The sequence below is a fragment of the Neolamprologus multifasciatus genome, unplaced genomic scaffold (genome assembly GCF_963576455.1).
Source record: "Neolamprologus multifasciatus unplaced genomic scaffold, fNeoMul1.2 chr13_unloc_1, whole genome shotgun sequence".
NCBI lineage: Eukaryota > Metazoa > Chordata > Actinopteri > Cichliformes > Cichlidae > Neolamprologus > Neolamprologus multifasciatus.
In genome coordinates this window covers 341,920-357,341 of record NW_028181974.1, presented here as the reverse complement: position 1 = coordinate 357,341, position 15,422 = coordinate 341,920, and the positions used below count along the sequence as shown (strand labels likewise).

The 15,422-nt window shown below is 39.6% G+C and overlaps 1 protein-coding gene and 1 long non-coding RNA gene across 2 annotated transcripts in view; one reads left to right on the top strand and one right to left on the bottom strand.

Annotated features, from left to right (window-relative positions):
- The window catches only part of LOC146490450 (cadherin-1), a 29,229-nt gene extending 18,205 nt beyond the window's left edge, over nucleotides 1-11,024 (bottom strand). Inside the window, exons 1-6 of the mRNA XM_085153219.1 lie at nucleotides 10,880-11,024; nucleotides 5,903-6,017; nucleotides 2,774-2,862; nucleotides 2,320-2,421; nucleotides 1,786-1,926; nucleotides 360-515 (exon numbers count right to left, since the gene is read on the bottom strand). Of these exons, the coding sequence (XP_085009345.1) occupies nucleotides 360-515; nucleotides 1,786-1,926; nucleotides 2,320-2,421; nucleotides 2,774-2,862; nucleotides 5,903-6,017; nucleotides 10,880-10,927 (651 nt within the window). The 5' untranslated portion in view covers nucleotides 10,928-11,024. The remainder of the gene's footprint in view (nucleotides 1-359; nucleotides 516-1,785; nucleotides 1,927-2,319; nucleotides 2,422-2,773; nucleotides 2,863-5,902; nucleotides 6,018-10,879) is intronic.
- The window catches only part of LOC146490442 (uncharacterized), a 150,629-nt gene that overhangs the window by 39,510 nt on the left and 95,697 nt on the right, over nucleotides 1-15,422 (top strand). The window lies entirely within an intron of this gene.

Genomic DNA, 15,422 nt, shown 5'->3' with positions numbered 1-15,422 from the left:
GAGTGAAGAGACGTCTTTACAGTGTATTTAGATGATGTGAGGTGACACGTCTTGTTACTTGACCACTTTATTTCTGCCTCTCAGAATAGTCACTTTATGGTCCATTTCAAAAAATCCAAAATTATCTGAAATTTCCAGCTGGAAAAGTTTAACAAACCAACGGAAGATTCTCAATACTTCTCTAAACGGAATATTTCACATCAAAAACCTGTCTTTGCTCAACTGTGCAGTATTGTCTTTTTAACATAACACTGGAACAAAGTAAAATGTTTGTTTTTTTTAAAAGAAAGACAAAACACCCTTTTCCAATGGGGATCAAAATGCAGTAATCACTTGGAAAAACATTTGGAGATGCTTACCGTGTACTTGGGTGTTTTCTCTCTGTCGAGTGGCTGTGTTACATACAGATTGCCCGTCTCTCTGTCCATTGTGAAACGACCAACAGGAGGCAGATCAGCTCCAGGACCAGTGATGCTGTAAAAGAGCTTGCTTGTTCTGTCTTCATTAGAGCGGATCTGAACAAAAATACAACAGAACTGAGTCAAACCACTGACTCCAACAAAAGTTAGCGTTGAACAACAGCTACAGCAAAGAGATGCCTGAGGTAGAAGACAGGTTCCAATTTTCTACATGCTGTTATTGGGATTGTAAGAAAAACAAGACAGCCCCCATAATCTTATAATTACAGTTCTGTATTTGGTTAAAATTTTCGATTATTCAAATATGTTATTTTCTTTAGTTGTAAGATAATGTGTGCCCCAGTCTCAAATGAAGAGAATTATTCCTCTGTTACACCACAAGAGGGACCATCTCCTGAAATGAGCAGCTCTGGCTGCCAGGCCACTCACCATGAGGCAGTGTGCCTAACAAACGCTGTGTGAGACTGTGTACAAACCTGTAACTATGTGCATATAGTTGCAGAATATACAGTAAAGGCAGACGCACAAAGCTAAACTGGTTTCTATTTCTTTTAATCTAAGTGTGCAACAGGATCATTCAATAAGGCATCTTGTGATCTCTGAATAAGGAATTATTTTGATATCCAATCTTATTACTGAGTTTTGCTGTGGCACACGTGGGACAGTTTTCTGTCTCGCTGATCATTAACTAATAATCAATGAAATCTGAATGCTGCTTATTTTAACAACCAAACCTGACTGATGTATTACTGGAGACATGAGTAACTGCAGGTTAGTGGTTCTTTTTTTTGTTAAAGTCTGTTCTCTGTTCTCTGTTGTTGTTGTTGTTGTTGTTTTTTTTTAACATAATTTTGTTTTACGTTTACAGATATGGATGAATCTGAGTCTGAATGGTTGTCTGTCCCTGTGTGTTGGCCCTGCGACAGACTGGCGACCTGTCCAGGGAGCACCCCGCCTCTCGCCCTGTGACAGCTGGGAAAGGCTCCAGCGCCCCCCGCAACCCTGGAACATAAGCGGAACCAAATGGATGGATGGATTTATATGGATGCTTCCTGTTAGTTTTTGTTTCGAGTCTTTAATTCAATAGTTTTTGGAACAAATAATCTGCCCATTGTGCACAGCCACGTTTTAACTGGTGCAATCACACACGGACATTTTACAGTTGTTCTTTTCAAAACAGTATTTTAATGATTGCCAAACCGAGTTGCTTTCAAGTGGCATTTGAAAATGACAGCTACAGCAAATGTCAAAACGAGTATACCCACTGTAAAGAAAGCCAAATGGAAAAGATTCTGTGGCGAAAACAAAAAATTGAAATATACTTTAGAATAAATGTTTTGTCACAAGATAATTGAGGTCCGCTTACTTGAGCTACTTTTAAGGGATAGCGTCCTCTCAGATGCTCAAGAACATTTAATGGAGGAACAACTAAGTCTCTCTTCCTCCTCCTCAGCCCTTCACCTGGCTTGGGAAACTGCAGAACAGGCACCTGAGCATCAGCTGCATTCTGGGAAAACAAGCAGACATTTTATAGAAGAACACTTCCAGAAATGGATCAAGTGCAATGAGGAGGATGAGATACATTCGATGTACTAGGATTATGACTGTCAAAGGTGGCTGTAACAACAAGAGTAGCTCTGAAACCCACTAACTAAATGTAACCGACCCTTTCATGTGCAGCCACACAGTGTTAAAGAGAAACAGCTCTTTGTGTCCAGAGCCTTAGTTTTGTATTCAAAGTTATTAAAAAGGTACTTGAGGTTTCATGCTCTAAGTAAAGAACAGTACGATGTAAGCGGAATATTTCCTTTAAAAAAAATTCTTTTGAGAAGAAGAAAAAATTGCTTTTCTTTTGTCTCTTATCTGACCGCTGAGCCCACTTTAATATAGTGATGCTCACCATGCTCACACTGACAGGAATGGTCAGTTTTAGGCCTCGTGAGTTCCAGGAGTGGATGAAGAAGTCATGGTGTCCTTCATGAAGATAAACTGGTCTCATTACCTGGAAGAAAACATTTTTTATAGATTTTTAAAGAAGCTAACATGTAAAAAACATTCAGAATTTGTCAAAGTAAAATTCAGTGATGTTCGTTACCAGTCTATGATACAGTGCTCAGTCATCGAAGAAACTTTTGCTCCTTTTTAAATATGTTGCAACATTTCAGGAGGATTCATGTCAGCAAAAGCTAAAATATCCTCAGCGCTAGAAACGCTCAGTTCTTTTCAGCAAAAAATCCCACAAACACTATTCATCTAAGATTGCCAGAGATATTTGTTGCAGTACATTCAAATGTTTACTACGTTCTGTTTACCCACAAAAACAGTACCAAGCAAGTCTTTGAATCTGCACTCACCATCAGTACACCATCTGTCTTTACTACAAAACGTTTGTCAGAGGTGTCGAACAGAAATCTTGTGCGATCTGTGCAGTCAGTGAAGCCCACTGAGAACAGAGAGAGAATAGTTATTGTTTAATTACTGCAGTTCATGAAGAGACAGAAAAATAAGTGGCACATCTTAAATGCATAAGAATAAAGTAATAAAAACTGTTGTTAAATCAAATAAAAGTTAAGAAATATTCTATGCTTTGAAGCTCTATGAAGACTCATGTATCAAAGCTGCAGAAAAATTGGTATTAGTTGATATCATGCCTGGTATTAGTTCGGCTACTCTATAAGTATTAACTGGTCTAGTCTTATTACACCTCCTACATATCTGCAAGCTGCTTCGAAACCAACTTCAGCTTCAGGTGTGGTGAAATGTGCACATGTGATGTGAGATGTTTTGTCATCATTGTAGCTGTGCACGATTCAATTCAATTCAATTCAATTTTATTTATATAGCGCCAAATCACAACAAATGTCGCCTCAAGGCGCTTCATAGATACAGAGAAAAGCCCAACAATCATATGACCCCCTATGAGCAAGCACTTTGGCGACAGTGGGAAGGAAAAACTCCCTTTTAACAGGAAGAAACCTCCGACAGAACCAGGCTCAGGGAGGGGCGGCCATCTGCTGCGACCGGTTGGGGTGAGAGAAGGAAGACAGGATAAAAGACATGCTGTGGAAGAGAGACAGAGATTAATAACAGATACGATTCAATACAGAGAGGTCTGTTAATACATAGTGAGTGAGAAAGGTGACTGGAAAGGAAAAACTCAATGCATCATGGGAATCCCCCGGCAGCCTACATCTATTGCAGCATAACTAAGGGAGGATTCAGGGTCACCTGGTCCAGCCCTGACTATATGCTTTAGCAAAAAGGAAGGTTTTAAGCCTAATCTTAAAAGTAGAGATAGTGTCTGTCTCCTGAATCCAAACTGGAAGCTGGTTCCACAGAAGAGGGGCCTGAAAACTGAAGGCTCTCCCTCCCATTCTACTTTTAAATACTCTAGGAACAACAAGTAGGCCTGCAGAGCGAGAGCGAAGTGCTCTAATGGGGTGATATGGTACTACAAGGTCATTAAGATAAGATGGGGCCTGATTATTTAAGACCTTGTATGTGAGGAGCAGGATTTTGAATTCAATTCTGGATTTAACAGGAAGCCAATGAAGGGAAGCCAAAACAGGAGAAATATGCTCTCTCTTTCTAGTCCCTGTCAGTACTCTTGCTGCAGCATTTTGGATTAACTGAAGGCTTTTCAGTGAGTTTTTTGGACATCCTGATAATAATGAATTGCAGTAGTCTAGCCTGGAAGTAATAAATGCATGAACTAGTTTTTCAGCGTCACTCTGAGACAGGATATTTCTAATTTTAGAGATGTTGCGCAAATGGAAGAACGCAGTCTTACATATTTGTTTAATATGTGCGTTGAAGGACATATCCTGGTCAAAAATGACTCCAAGGTTCCTCACAGTGTTACTGGAGGCCAAGGTAATGCCATCCAGAGTAAGAATCTGGTTAGATACCATATTTCTAAGCTTTTCAGCGCCGAGTACAATGACCTCAGTTTTATCTGAGTTAAGAAGCAGAAAGTTAGTGGCCATCCAAGTCTTTATGTCTTTAAGACATTCCTGCAGTTTAACTAATTGGTGTGTGTTATCTGGCTTCATGGACAGATAGAGCTGGGTGTCATCTGCATAGCAGTGAAAATGTATGCTATGTCTTCTAATGATGCTGCCTAGGGGAAGCATGTATAATGTAAACAGAATTGGTCCTAGCACCGAACCCTGTGGAACTCCATAATTAACCTCAGTGTGTGAAGAGGACTCTCCATTTACATGCACAAATTGGAGTCTATTAGATAGATATGATACAAACCACTGCAGTGCAATACCTGTAATACCTACAGCATGTTCTAATCGCTCTAATAGAATATTATGGTCAACAGTATCGAATGCTGCACTAAGGTCAAGAAGGACAAGCACAGAGATGAGTCCACTGTCAGAGGCCATAAGAAGATCATTTGTAACCTTCAATAAAGCTGTTTCTGTGCTGTGATGAACTCTGAAACCTGACTGAAACTCTTCAAATAAACCATTCCTCTGCAGATGATCTGTTAGCTGTTTGACAACTACTCTTTCAAGGATTTTTGATATGAAAGGAAGGTTGGAGATTGGCCTATAATTAGCTAAGACTGCTGGGTCTAGAGATGGCTTTTTGAGTAAAGGTTTAACTGCAGCCACCTTGAAGGCCTGTGGTACATAGCCGATTATTAGAGATAGGTTGATCATATATAAGATCGAAGAATTAATCAATGGCAGGACTTCTTTGAGCAGTTTTGTAGGAATGGGGTCTAAAAGACACGTTGATGGTTTGGAGGAAGTAATTATTGAAGTTAACTCAGAAAGATCGATTGGAAAAAAAGAGTCTAACTTAACATCAATGGAACTAAGAGTAGCTGTAGATAATATTACATCTGTGGGATGATTATTGGTAATTTTTTCTCTAATGATAAAAATTGTATTTGTGAAGAAGTTCATGAAGTCATCACTAGTTAACGTTAAAGGGATGGTTGGCTCAAAAGAGCTCTGACTTTTTGTCAGCCTGGCTACAGTGCTGAAGAGAAACCTGGGGTTGTTCTTATTTTCTTCAATCAGTGATGAGTAGTAAGCTGTTCTGGCTTTGCGGAGGGCTTTCTTATAAAGCAACAAACTATTTCTCCAGGCTAAATGATGATCCTCTAAATTTGTGACACGCCATTTCCTCTCCAGATTACGAGGCATCTGCTTTAGGGTACGTGTTTGAGAATTATACCACGACAAACAAATATTTTGATTAATATATTTTTGGTATGGTGACGTAGTGGTTAATACTTTGGCTCACAGCAAGATGGTCTTGTGGTACAAACCCAGGAGCTCCAGGTGCAATAGTTTTCTCACTTGTGAAAAATGTGTTTGATCAAGAAATTTCAGCCCTGAAATTCTCAGCTATTTGAAATGTGCTATTTGCTTTTAACCTGTTGATGGCCTCTCAGAAACAAATCCCCACTAACTGCAACTTAAAACCACTACTAACCAATATACAACCATTTCTGTTATTACCTTTGCCCAGTACTGTGCCTCTTGTCAGGTAGTTTCTCGTCACACTGAAAGTGAGCTGATCTGACTGAAACCCAGGTACACATACTGGCTCCTCAGCAGTCACTAAATTTGGAGGCTAGGACAGAAGAACCAGCATTTTAATGGTTGACACGAATGATTCAGATTCCTTTAAACAATTGCTTGTGCATGCAGTTGTAGGTAGATCATCAGAGACATTACAGAGTTTTCAAAAGTATCACCAAGCAAGAAAAAAACAACTTATCAGTGCGGTTACTTTCTGGTTCCCAGCAAAATAAGAAAAAAGTGTTTATAAGTAGGACTTCCCTGGTGTAGGCACAGGGCGCAGGATGTTTAGTAGCAACATGTTTCAGTCAGTCGTGTGGTGTTGTGAGAATGAGGACCCAAAATGCAGGCATTGGCTGTGATGCAAGTGAGCTCTTTATTACACGAGGTGAAAAACAACAAAAGCGAGGATGACAAGGACAGAACTAAAACATAGCCTAAACTGGGAAAAAACTAGACAACACAAACACACAAACCTAAAACCATACAACCTCTGGACGAAGATCGGAAATGTCACAGAGAATGTTGGGCAGAGAGATGCAGAAATTTCACCAGGTTACACAGACCACGTGACAAGGAACACAGGCAGGTACACACTATAAACAGGGCTGCACGTAAGTGGTCCGCAGGTGCGCGTGCACTGTCAAAATAAAAGAGGCCCACCAGATAAGAAGTTGAAACGCGTGTTTGCATACATAAGATTTTCTGGAGGAGGACAGACATTTGTTTAGAACTCTTAAAGATGTTGGAGAAGCTCCTTCAAGCAATTACTTTGGTTTTCCTCCACCTCCAAAGAAATGTCAGGAGTCCGAACCGCAAAAGAGGCGCGTATTCCTAGAAAAGTGGTTGCAGAAGGTGAGCTGGCTTCAAACAAATGATGAACGCACAGAGATGTGGTGCAGAATGTGCCGCATACTCCCATACAACTTATGTGCACCCCTGACTATAAATACAGACAAGGTAACGAGGGAATGACATAGCAGAGGGGAACACAGCTGCACCTAATTAGACAAGACAAGGAAGTAAAACAGAATAAACTAACATGAGACAGGACCTTTCAAAGTAAAACAGAAACGTCACAAACACAAGCTCAGGGACATGAACAGAGCAGAGGGGGAGGACTCAGGCAACCAAAATCAGAAACAACTAGAACATAAGATAATAATAATACCAAACACAAAACGCTGGGTCAAACGACCCAGGACCATGACAAAATCAGTCTTATTTGTTATCTATCCCTTATATTTGTTATCATCCACCTGGGCCTTACAGAGTTTCTGTCTGATTGCTCAGACTTTTTATCTGATTTAGTGCTCAGCTCAGATAAAATAATTATTGTGGGTGATTTTAACATCCATGTAGATGCTAAAAATGACAGCCTCAACATTTAATCTGTTGTTAGACTCAATTGGTTTCTCTCAAAATGTAAAAGAACCCACCCACCACTTTAATCACACTCTAGATCTTGTTTTAACATATGGCATAGAAACTGAACATTTAACAGTGTTTCCTGAAAACCCTCTCCTGTCTGATCATTTCCTGATAACATTTACATTCAATATAATTGATTACACAGCAGTGGGGAACATCCATTGTTATCTTCCTCTATACCTTTTTACCAACACAGAGCAGAACAGCTTCCTGAACACTACTCCAACAGAGGTTGATTACCTTGTTAATAATTTTAACTCTTCTAAGTATGACTCTGGATACTGTAGCTCCTGTGAAAAATAAGGCCTCAAATCAGAAGTACTTGAATCCCTGGTATAACTCTCAAACACGTACAACCAGTGTTGGGAAGGTTACTTTTAAAATGTATTCCATTACAGAATACAAAATACATGCCCCAAAATGTATTCTGTAACGTATTCCATTACGTTACTCAATGAGAGTAACGTATTCTGAATACTTTGGATTACTTAATATATTATCATGCTGTTTACAACTACATGAATGTACTATTGCTGTGATTTATTACTGTTACTGAAGGTCCGCGGCTCCGAACCGTAGTAAAGGGACCTCTGGCTAATACGGTGGGTTCTGTGTCGGGCTCGTAGCCGAAAACTAGCTTTACTTTGTTGTCTGGGTCAACTTTGCTAGCGAGAGACAGAGAGAGGCGTTGAAAGGCTGCTCCAACGGAACTTATTGTTTTTGGAGGAAAACACGAACACGGTGTACAGTCGAGTCTTAATAGCTTACTTACAACTGGGCTCGTCAGGCTCTCTTCTTGGCTGCAGTGGTTATTATTATATTTACATGCTTCCAGCTCCCGTTTTTGCTTGATGACCAGTGTTGGTCAGGTTACTTGAAAAAAGTACTGATTACTTCCCCAAAAAAGTAATCCCGTTACTTTACTGATTACTTATTTTCAAAAGTAATTAATTACTTAGTTACTTAGTTACTTTTTAAAAACATGATTTACAACCTGAATAGGTGATAAAGCGATAGATCTTTCAGCCCAATTCTACTTTTTCTACATAATCCATCATACAAAATGTAATCAAATGGAAAAGTCTCTTTTTAAAACTTGTTTTGTTAGTTTTAATCTTTTAACTTTATGCATGAAGCAAAATTTTAATTATATGCACCATTCTCTGACTTGAAGAAATTAGTTTAACATTTAAACCTATTTTCTGCACATTCCAGCACATTATATATATATATATATATATATATATATATTTATTTATTTATTTATTTTTTTTAAATTTATTTATTTTTTTGTGTTTACACTCACTCTTTCAGATGCAAGTAAAACACAGCAGAAAATAAATAAAGTCAAAGACTAGCGGTCCTTTTGCTCTATTTTCACCTGTAAAGCAGGAGTAGAGTAGGCGGAGGTTTATCCTGGTGCAGGTGTGCCGCAGCGGTCAGTGGAAGGATACCGCAGTTTGTCTGTGAGTTTCTCATTACGTCGTAGCTACTCGGTACTTGCTTGGAAGTTTAGGGGGTTTTTTCACTGTAAAAAGAAGTTTTCTTCCCACGCACAGCGGACACTAATGTTTTTGTCACTTTTTATGGAATCAAACTCAAAGTAAGGTCAGTACTTCCACGCTTTAAACGCTGCACGCTCATACTCTCTCCCGCACTCGATATATTATCCATTGTTGATCTGCACACAGCTGTTGTCACGAACATCACACTCGCTTACGTCACTGTCATGAGACATTCTCGCAAGAAAATCACGGTTTTAGTAACGCAGCGTTCCTACGGGAAAGTAACGGTAATCTAATTACTGTTTTTGCAATAGTAATCCCTTACTTTACTCGTTACTTGAAAAAAGTAATCGGATTACAGTAACGCGTAACGCGTTACTGCCCATCTCTGTTGATGACAGCTCATACTTTTCCTTTTTCTGCCTCCCTCGCTCACAGACACATAACGTGTACAGCAGTCCATTCTCCCTGCAGCACGGACTACACTGCCTATGATGCTACATTCTTTAGAGCTATACCTGTAGCATTCTGCCTATTAGCTTAGCACAACAACAACACCAAAAAGGCCTCTCTCACCCAGGAAACACAGAGACAGAGACCGTCACCCTGTAACCATGGCAACCGTAACGCTGCCGCCTGGAACAACAGAACGTAGTTGTCAAACAAAACCAAACAGTCCTGACCCGCCACAATATGAAACAGGGAAGTACCGCCGTGTAATCCATTTATTTCAACAAAGTAACTGTATTCTAAATACCACCTTTTTAAACGGTAACTGTAACGGAATACAGTTACTCATATTTTGTATTTTAAATACGTAACGGCGGTACATGTATTCCGTTACTCCCCAACACTGCGTACAACTGATACTTATTTAGTCTTTTTGTCCAATTGATTGTTCAGTCAGGTTTCAGAGCTCATCACAGCACAGAAACAGCTACAAATGATACAGTTACAAATGATCTTCTTATGGCCTCTGACAGTGGACTCATCTCTGTGCTTGTCCTGCTAGACCTTAGTGCAGTGTTCGATACGGATGACCATAATATCCTATTAGAGCGATTAGAACATGCTGTAGGTATCACAGATACTGCACTGCAGTGGTTTGTATCATATCTATCTAATAGACTCCAATTTGTGCATGTAAATGGAGAGTCCTCTTCACACACTGAGGTTAATTATGGAGTTCCACAGGGTTCAGCGCAAGGACTAATTCTGTTTACATTACACATGCTTCCCTTAGGCAGCATCATCGAAGACATCGAAACATACATTTTCACTGCTATGCAGATGACACCCAGCTCTATCTATATCTGATCTATATCTGATATTCTGTCCTGTTACCTAACCAACCAAAATTTCAAATTCAATTTGGAAATTGTGGATTCTTTGGGTTAAAAATGTGACAGAGTGCACTGCTTGTCGTGCAGTTGAACCCCATCTTACACTTGAACTCAACTGTAACACACCTCCACAGTGATTTTTCAGAGAATGCTTTACGTATTTCAGCAAGACTATGCCAGATCCTTTTCTGCATGCAATCCAACAGCATGGTTTCATAAGAGCAATAAGTGTCTGCAGGCTAGACCTTTCAGTCACTTTAATTCAAGAAAAATTCAATTCAGCAGAACTGGAAATGAAATGAGGAACATAGCAAAGGACATTACAAACTATTAAGGATCTAAAATCTTTATCAGTACAGTATAGAAAAAATAAAGGCTTCTGAAACTGTAGCAACTGGTCCCGTTAAACATAGAAAAGAGTGTTGTTAGAAGAGGTGATGCAGCAGAGTCGTGCTGTCACTGTCATCTATAAACAAAAACTCAATTTTATCCTCAATTTTTAAAAATAGTAAAAGAAATAGTAAAAAAATGTCTTGTAGAACATTTGAACTAATATTCAGTATTAAAATGTTTTTGAAAATGCAAAATATGTAATATCATTTAATATATAAATATGTAAGATATATAATTCTTACCTGAAAAACTGTTAAAATGCACCAAATTACAAACCAAATGCTCCCCATGTCTTTATCTCAGTGAAGGCAGAGCACAATAACCAATGATCTTGTTTCCTGAGGGTAGTTACAGCAACTGAACATTCACGTAGACTCGTCTACTTTCAGTGCATGACGTCAGCTTGTAGAAGCTCTGGCTCTGTTTTCCTGATATGGTCATGCACACTGAACACACCTGAGCAGACAGATTCCAGTAGTTTCTGTATTTATGAACATGTAACAGACATACAACATACACTTTGCAGCATAGAGAAAGTTCAGCTTCAAAAAATAAACTATTAGGAGTAAGTCATGTAACTTCTGTTTGGTCTATTTGGAGTACCATCTGAATAGGATGAGAATTGCAACAGTTTTGTTTTTCAGCATGACAGTGACCCCAAACACACTGCCAGTGCAGTAAATTCATACCTGGATATCAAATACACAATGGAACACTATCAGTCATGAACTGGCCTGCCCACAGGCTGGAGTTCGACATTATTGAAACATTTTGGAGTCATCTTGACAGAGAATGTAACAAAAAACAGACAACATCCAGATAAGAGCTCTGGAATGTCCTGAAGACCTATCCTGAAAAATATTTAGAGAAATTACAAGAAAGCCTGCCTAAGTGAGTTTAGGCTGTGGTGAAGAATAAAAGTGGTCGTTCCAAATACTGACTTTTATGCTTATTTGAACTGTACATAGTGTTTTATCTAATATACATGAAATAATATATATATATTATTTCATATATATAATAATATATATGAAATAATTTTCATGTGTTTGTTTATTATGATAGGATTTCCCATCATAATAAAACAATTAGAAATTACCCAAGACTTCTGCACAGCACTGTAAAACAGGAACTTTCTTTTAGTGTACGCTAGTTCTTCACATTACACAAGTCATATAAATAAAATCTAATGAGCTTATGTGGAAATCCAAGCACTATAATGACTTAAATTGCTTAAATGTGACAAGCTGGTTTGTGTTTTCCAAACTGCTGATATGTTGTAAATTTTCATGTACAAATATATCTAGGGTTTACAGAGAATGGTCTGGAAATGAAAAATATAAGTGAAATCAATGTGACTGCTTTGTTCAAAAATGTTTTTTTGAGAACAGAGATCAGTAAAGAATTGCTGGACTGGTTTTATCTGATAGAAAGGCAACAGTAGAAAAGTATATGAAATGTGGCAGCAGATTTTTGCTATGTGACATAGAAGGTCATTTTTGCTTTGCAAAGGCAAAGCATGTAAACTGAAAGATGGACTTTCTTTTCAATTTTTGAATTCAATTGCAAGTCCGTTAGAGACTGTTAGCTGTTAGCTGTCCAAATACTAAATCCCAGGTAAAAATCCACACACACACACACACACACACACACAGACAAATATATATATTAGGGGTGCAACGATACACAAAATTCGGTTCGGTTCGATACTTTGGTGTTCATGCCTTTTTAATTTGTCATTTATTAAAATTATAAATATATATTTTAACTCATAAGTACAGTTTTTAAGTTTAATGTTGCTGAAACAACAAAATAATAGAAAAAAATCTATCTGATCGAGAAATCACTCATCTTTGGTAAAGAGAGTTTATTACAGAGAAATGGCTCTTTCCAAAATAAAAGCTGTACTATACGCTTCTTCTGGGCTATATTCTCAGCAGCATATTAAACATATCAGGTCCCCATAAGGAGAATCATGTGCTAACGGCTGTCTAAATGACTCGGGTAAAGTTTGTAGCATGCTTGCTTGTTGTTTTTGTCTGCTTCCACTTGTCTTTGCACTAGGATGATGTCGGAGTAAATGTGGAGTCATATTTGTTGTGTTCCCACTAGTGCTGTCAGCGTTAATCTCATTAAAAAGACGTTAACGCCATAACGCGGCAAATCTCCGTTAACGAGTTACCGCGGATCGCTCCGTGCGTGGGGCTGGACGGCGTCAACACATTAATGAGCTAACTGTGCTAACGCACTAGATCCCACCAATATAATTGAGCATTGTGTGGCACATCCGACATACTGTTTTACCTTTGTCCATCAGGGTCATACTTCACATGAAAACCAAAAGAGTTCCACATGGAAGCCCCTGTCAGGCATCATAGCAGCTAAGATGAACAGGCACATGGCTCAATACATGAGTGGGGCACAGAAAGGGATGGGCAAGAATACCAGAAGAGTAAAACACCAACTACTGGTCGACAGAGCAGTCACCCGAGACTGCAAGACTAGGCTGACCAACCTGTGCACTGCCTGGATTGATTACAAGAAGCCTACGATGCTATGCCCCACACCTGGATCCTGGAATGCCTAGGCCTTTACAAGATCAACAGGACCCTAAGAGCCTTCATCAGGAACTCAATGGGGATGTGGCGTACAACACTAGAGGCCAACTTCAACCCCATAGAACAAGTCACCATCAAGTGTGGGATCTACCAAGGAGATGCTCTGTCCCCACTGCTATTCTGCATAGGCCTGAACCCCCTCAGTGAGATAATTGACAAGACTGGCTACAGATACCGACTACGGCATGGAGCAGTTGTCAGCCACCTCCTGTACATGGATGACATCAAGCTGTATGCCAAGAGTGAACGAGACATCGATTCACTGATCCACACCACCAGGATATACAGCAATGACATTGGAATGTCGTTCGGACTGGAGAAGTGTAGTCGGATGGTAACAAAGAGAGGGAAGGTAGTCAAAACTGAGAGGATTGAACTACCAGAGGGCAACATTGCAGACATAGAAGACAGCTACAAGTACCTGAGGATCCCACAGGCAAATGGGAACCATGAAGAGGCTGCCAGGAAAGCTGCAACCACCAAGTACCTGCAGAGCCCCTTAAAGAAATACCAGAGATCAGGTGAGTCCTGAGGAGTCAGCTGAACGGTAAGAACAAGATCCAGGCCATCAAAACCTACACCTTGCCTGTGATCAGGTACCCTGCTTGGATAATAAGATGACCAAAGGAGGAGTTAGAAGCCACTGACATCAAGACCAGGAAACTCCTGAACATGCATGGAGGGTTTCACCCTAAGTCCAGCACCCTAAGGCTGTATACCAAGTCGACGGAAGGAGGCTGGGGACTGATGAGCGTCAGCACCACAGTCCAGAATGAGGCAGCGAGCATTCATGAATGCATGAGGAAGATGGTGATGGGAAGGGACGTGAGTACTCAGACTGTGCTTTTTAAACGCCATTGGAACAGATCTTGGAGAAGCTCATAGCTCTCCAACAGGAATTTGATAGACCTGGTGACCAGTTACGGACACCTGTGGAATTGGAATGCAGTTTGTTCGCACTAACCCAAGCAACCATCACCTTCACTCATGCAGTTACTCTGTCGCCAGCTGGCCCCAAGGCCGATGGCTGGCTGGAACAACAAAATTCTCCCTGATAACGGGACTGACTTTTGAAATAAAATATGTATATATATTGGGGGTGGGAATTTAACGTGTTAATTGTGATGAATTAATTTGAAAAAAAAAAAATAACGCATCAAAACATAAAGCCTTTAGTTGCACTTTGCATTCCTAGATTTCCTTGTATACCGATTACACCGATGCACATATCAGAGTGTGGTGGGGCGTGGTTGGCGGTGCTGCGGCAGGGAAGGCAGATGCACCTGCGCAGCATCGCAATCACGCGTCACCAGCTTAAGAGCGGTGTAGGGTCCGTTATTTGTGAGCGTGTCCGGCTGGCACCTGGAAAGCTGAGCCGTAAGTGTGAACAGCAAATGAAAATAAAGTGGAAATGTCAGCACATGGTGAACCGTGGCTGCATTTTGCCTCATTCCTGCCACACAGAGCTACAATGTAGTGATGTGTCAGTCGTGAACGAAACGGCTCTTTACCTCGATTAATCGAGGTTAATTAAAAGCCTGTAATTGATCATTTTTTTAATCGAGTCCCAGCACTAATGTGTGTGTGTGTATATGTATGTGTGTGTATGTATATATATATATATATATATATATATATATATATATATATATATATAGATAAGTAATCTTTATTATGTTTTTTTCTAAGATTATTTGAATTGAATTTGGTAAAACTTTAATGGGTTCTTCAACCCAGCATCGCCTTTTCACACAAGCGCAGTCAACATGAACTCATAATCATAAACATTTGCAGCTTTCCACTGAAAGCCTACAAGTTGGGGCATCTCAACAAATCAGAGATAAGGTGATATTAAGTTTTGAGTTGGACAGGCCCAGTCAAGACTTATTTGTATTGGAATGTGTGTTATTCTGTGGGTTTACCTGACACGTGGTGAAAGCTGCTGATAAAGCAAAGCTCATTTTGGATCGAAAAGCGTAGTAAGCAGTGTGTGAGGCAGCAAGCATTGTAACAGCTCCTCCATTACAGGAATAGTTATTAAAATGATTTTACATCCTAGAATAAAGATAAAATTCTGCTTGTTAGCCTTAAATTTACATTCAATTAAGTACAGTATTTTCAAAGTACTGCTTTGTCTGGGTTTTTTGTGTTTGCTTTGCTTTTGCTC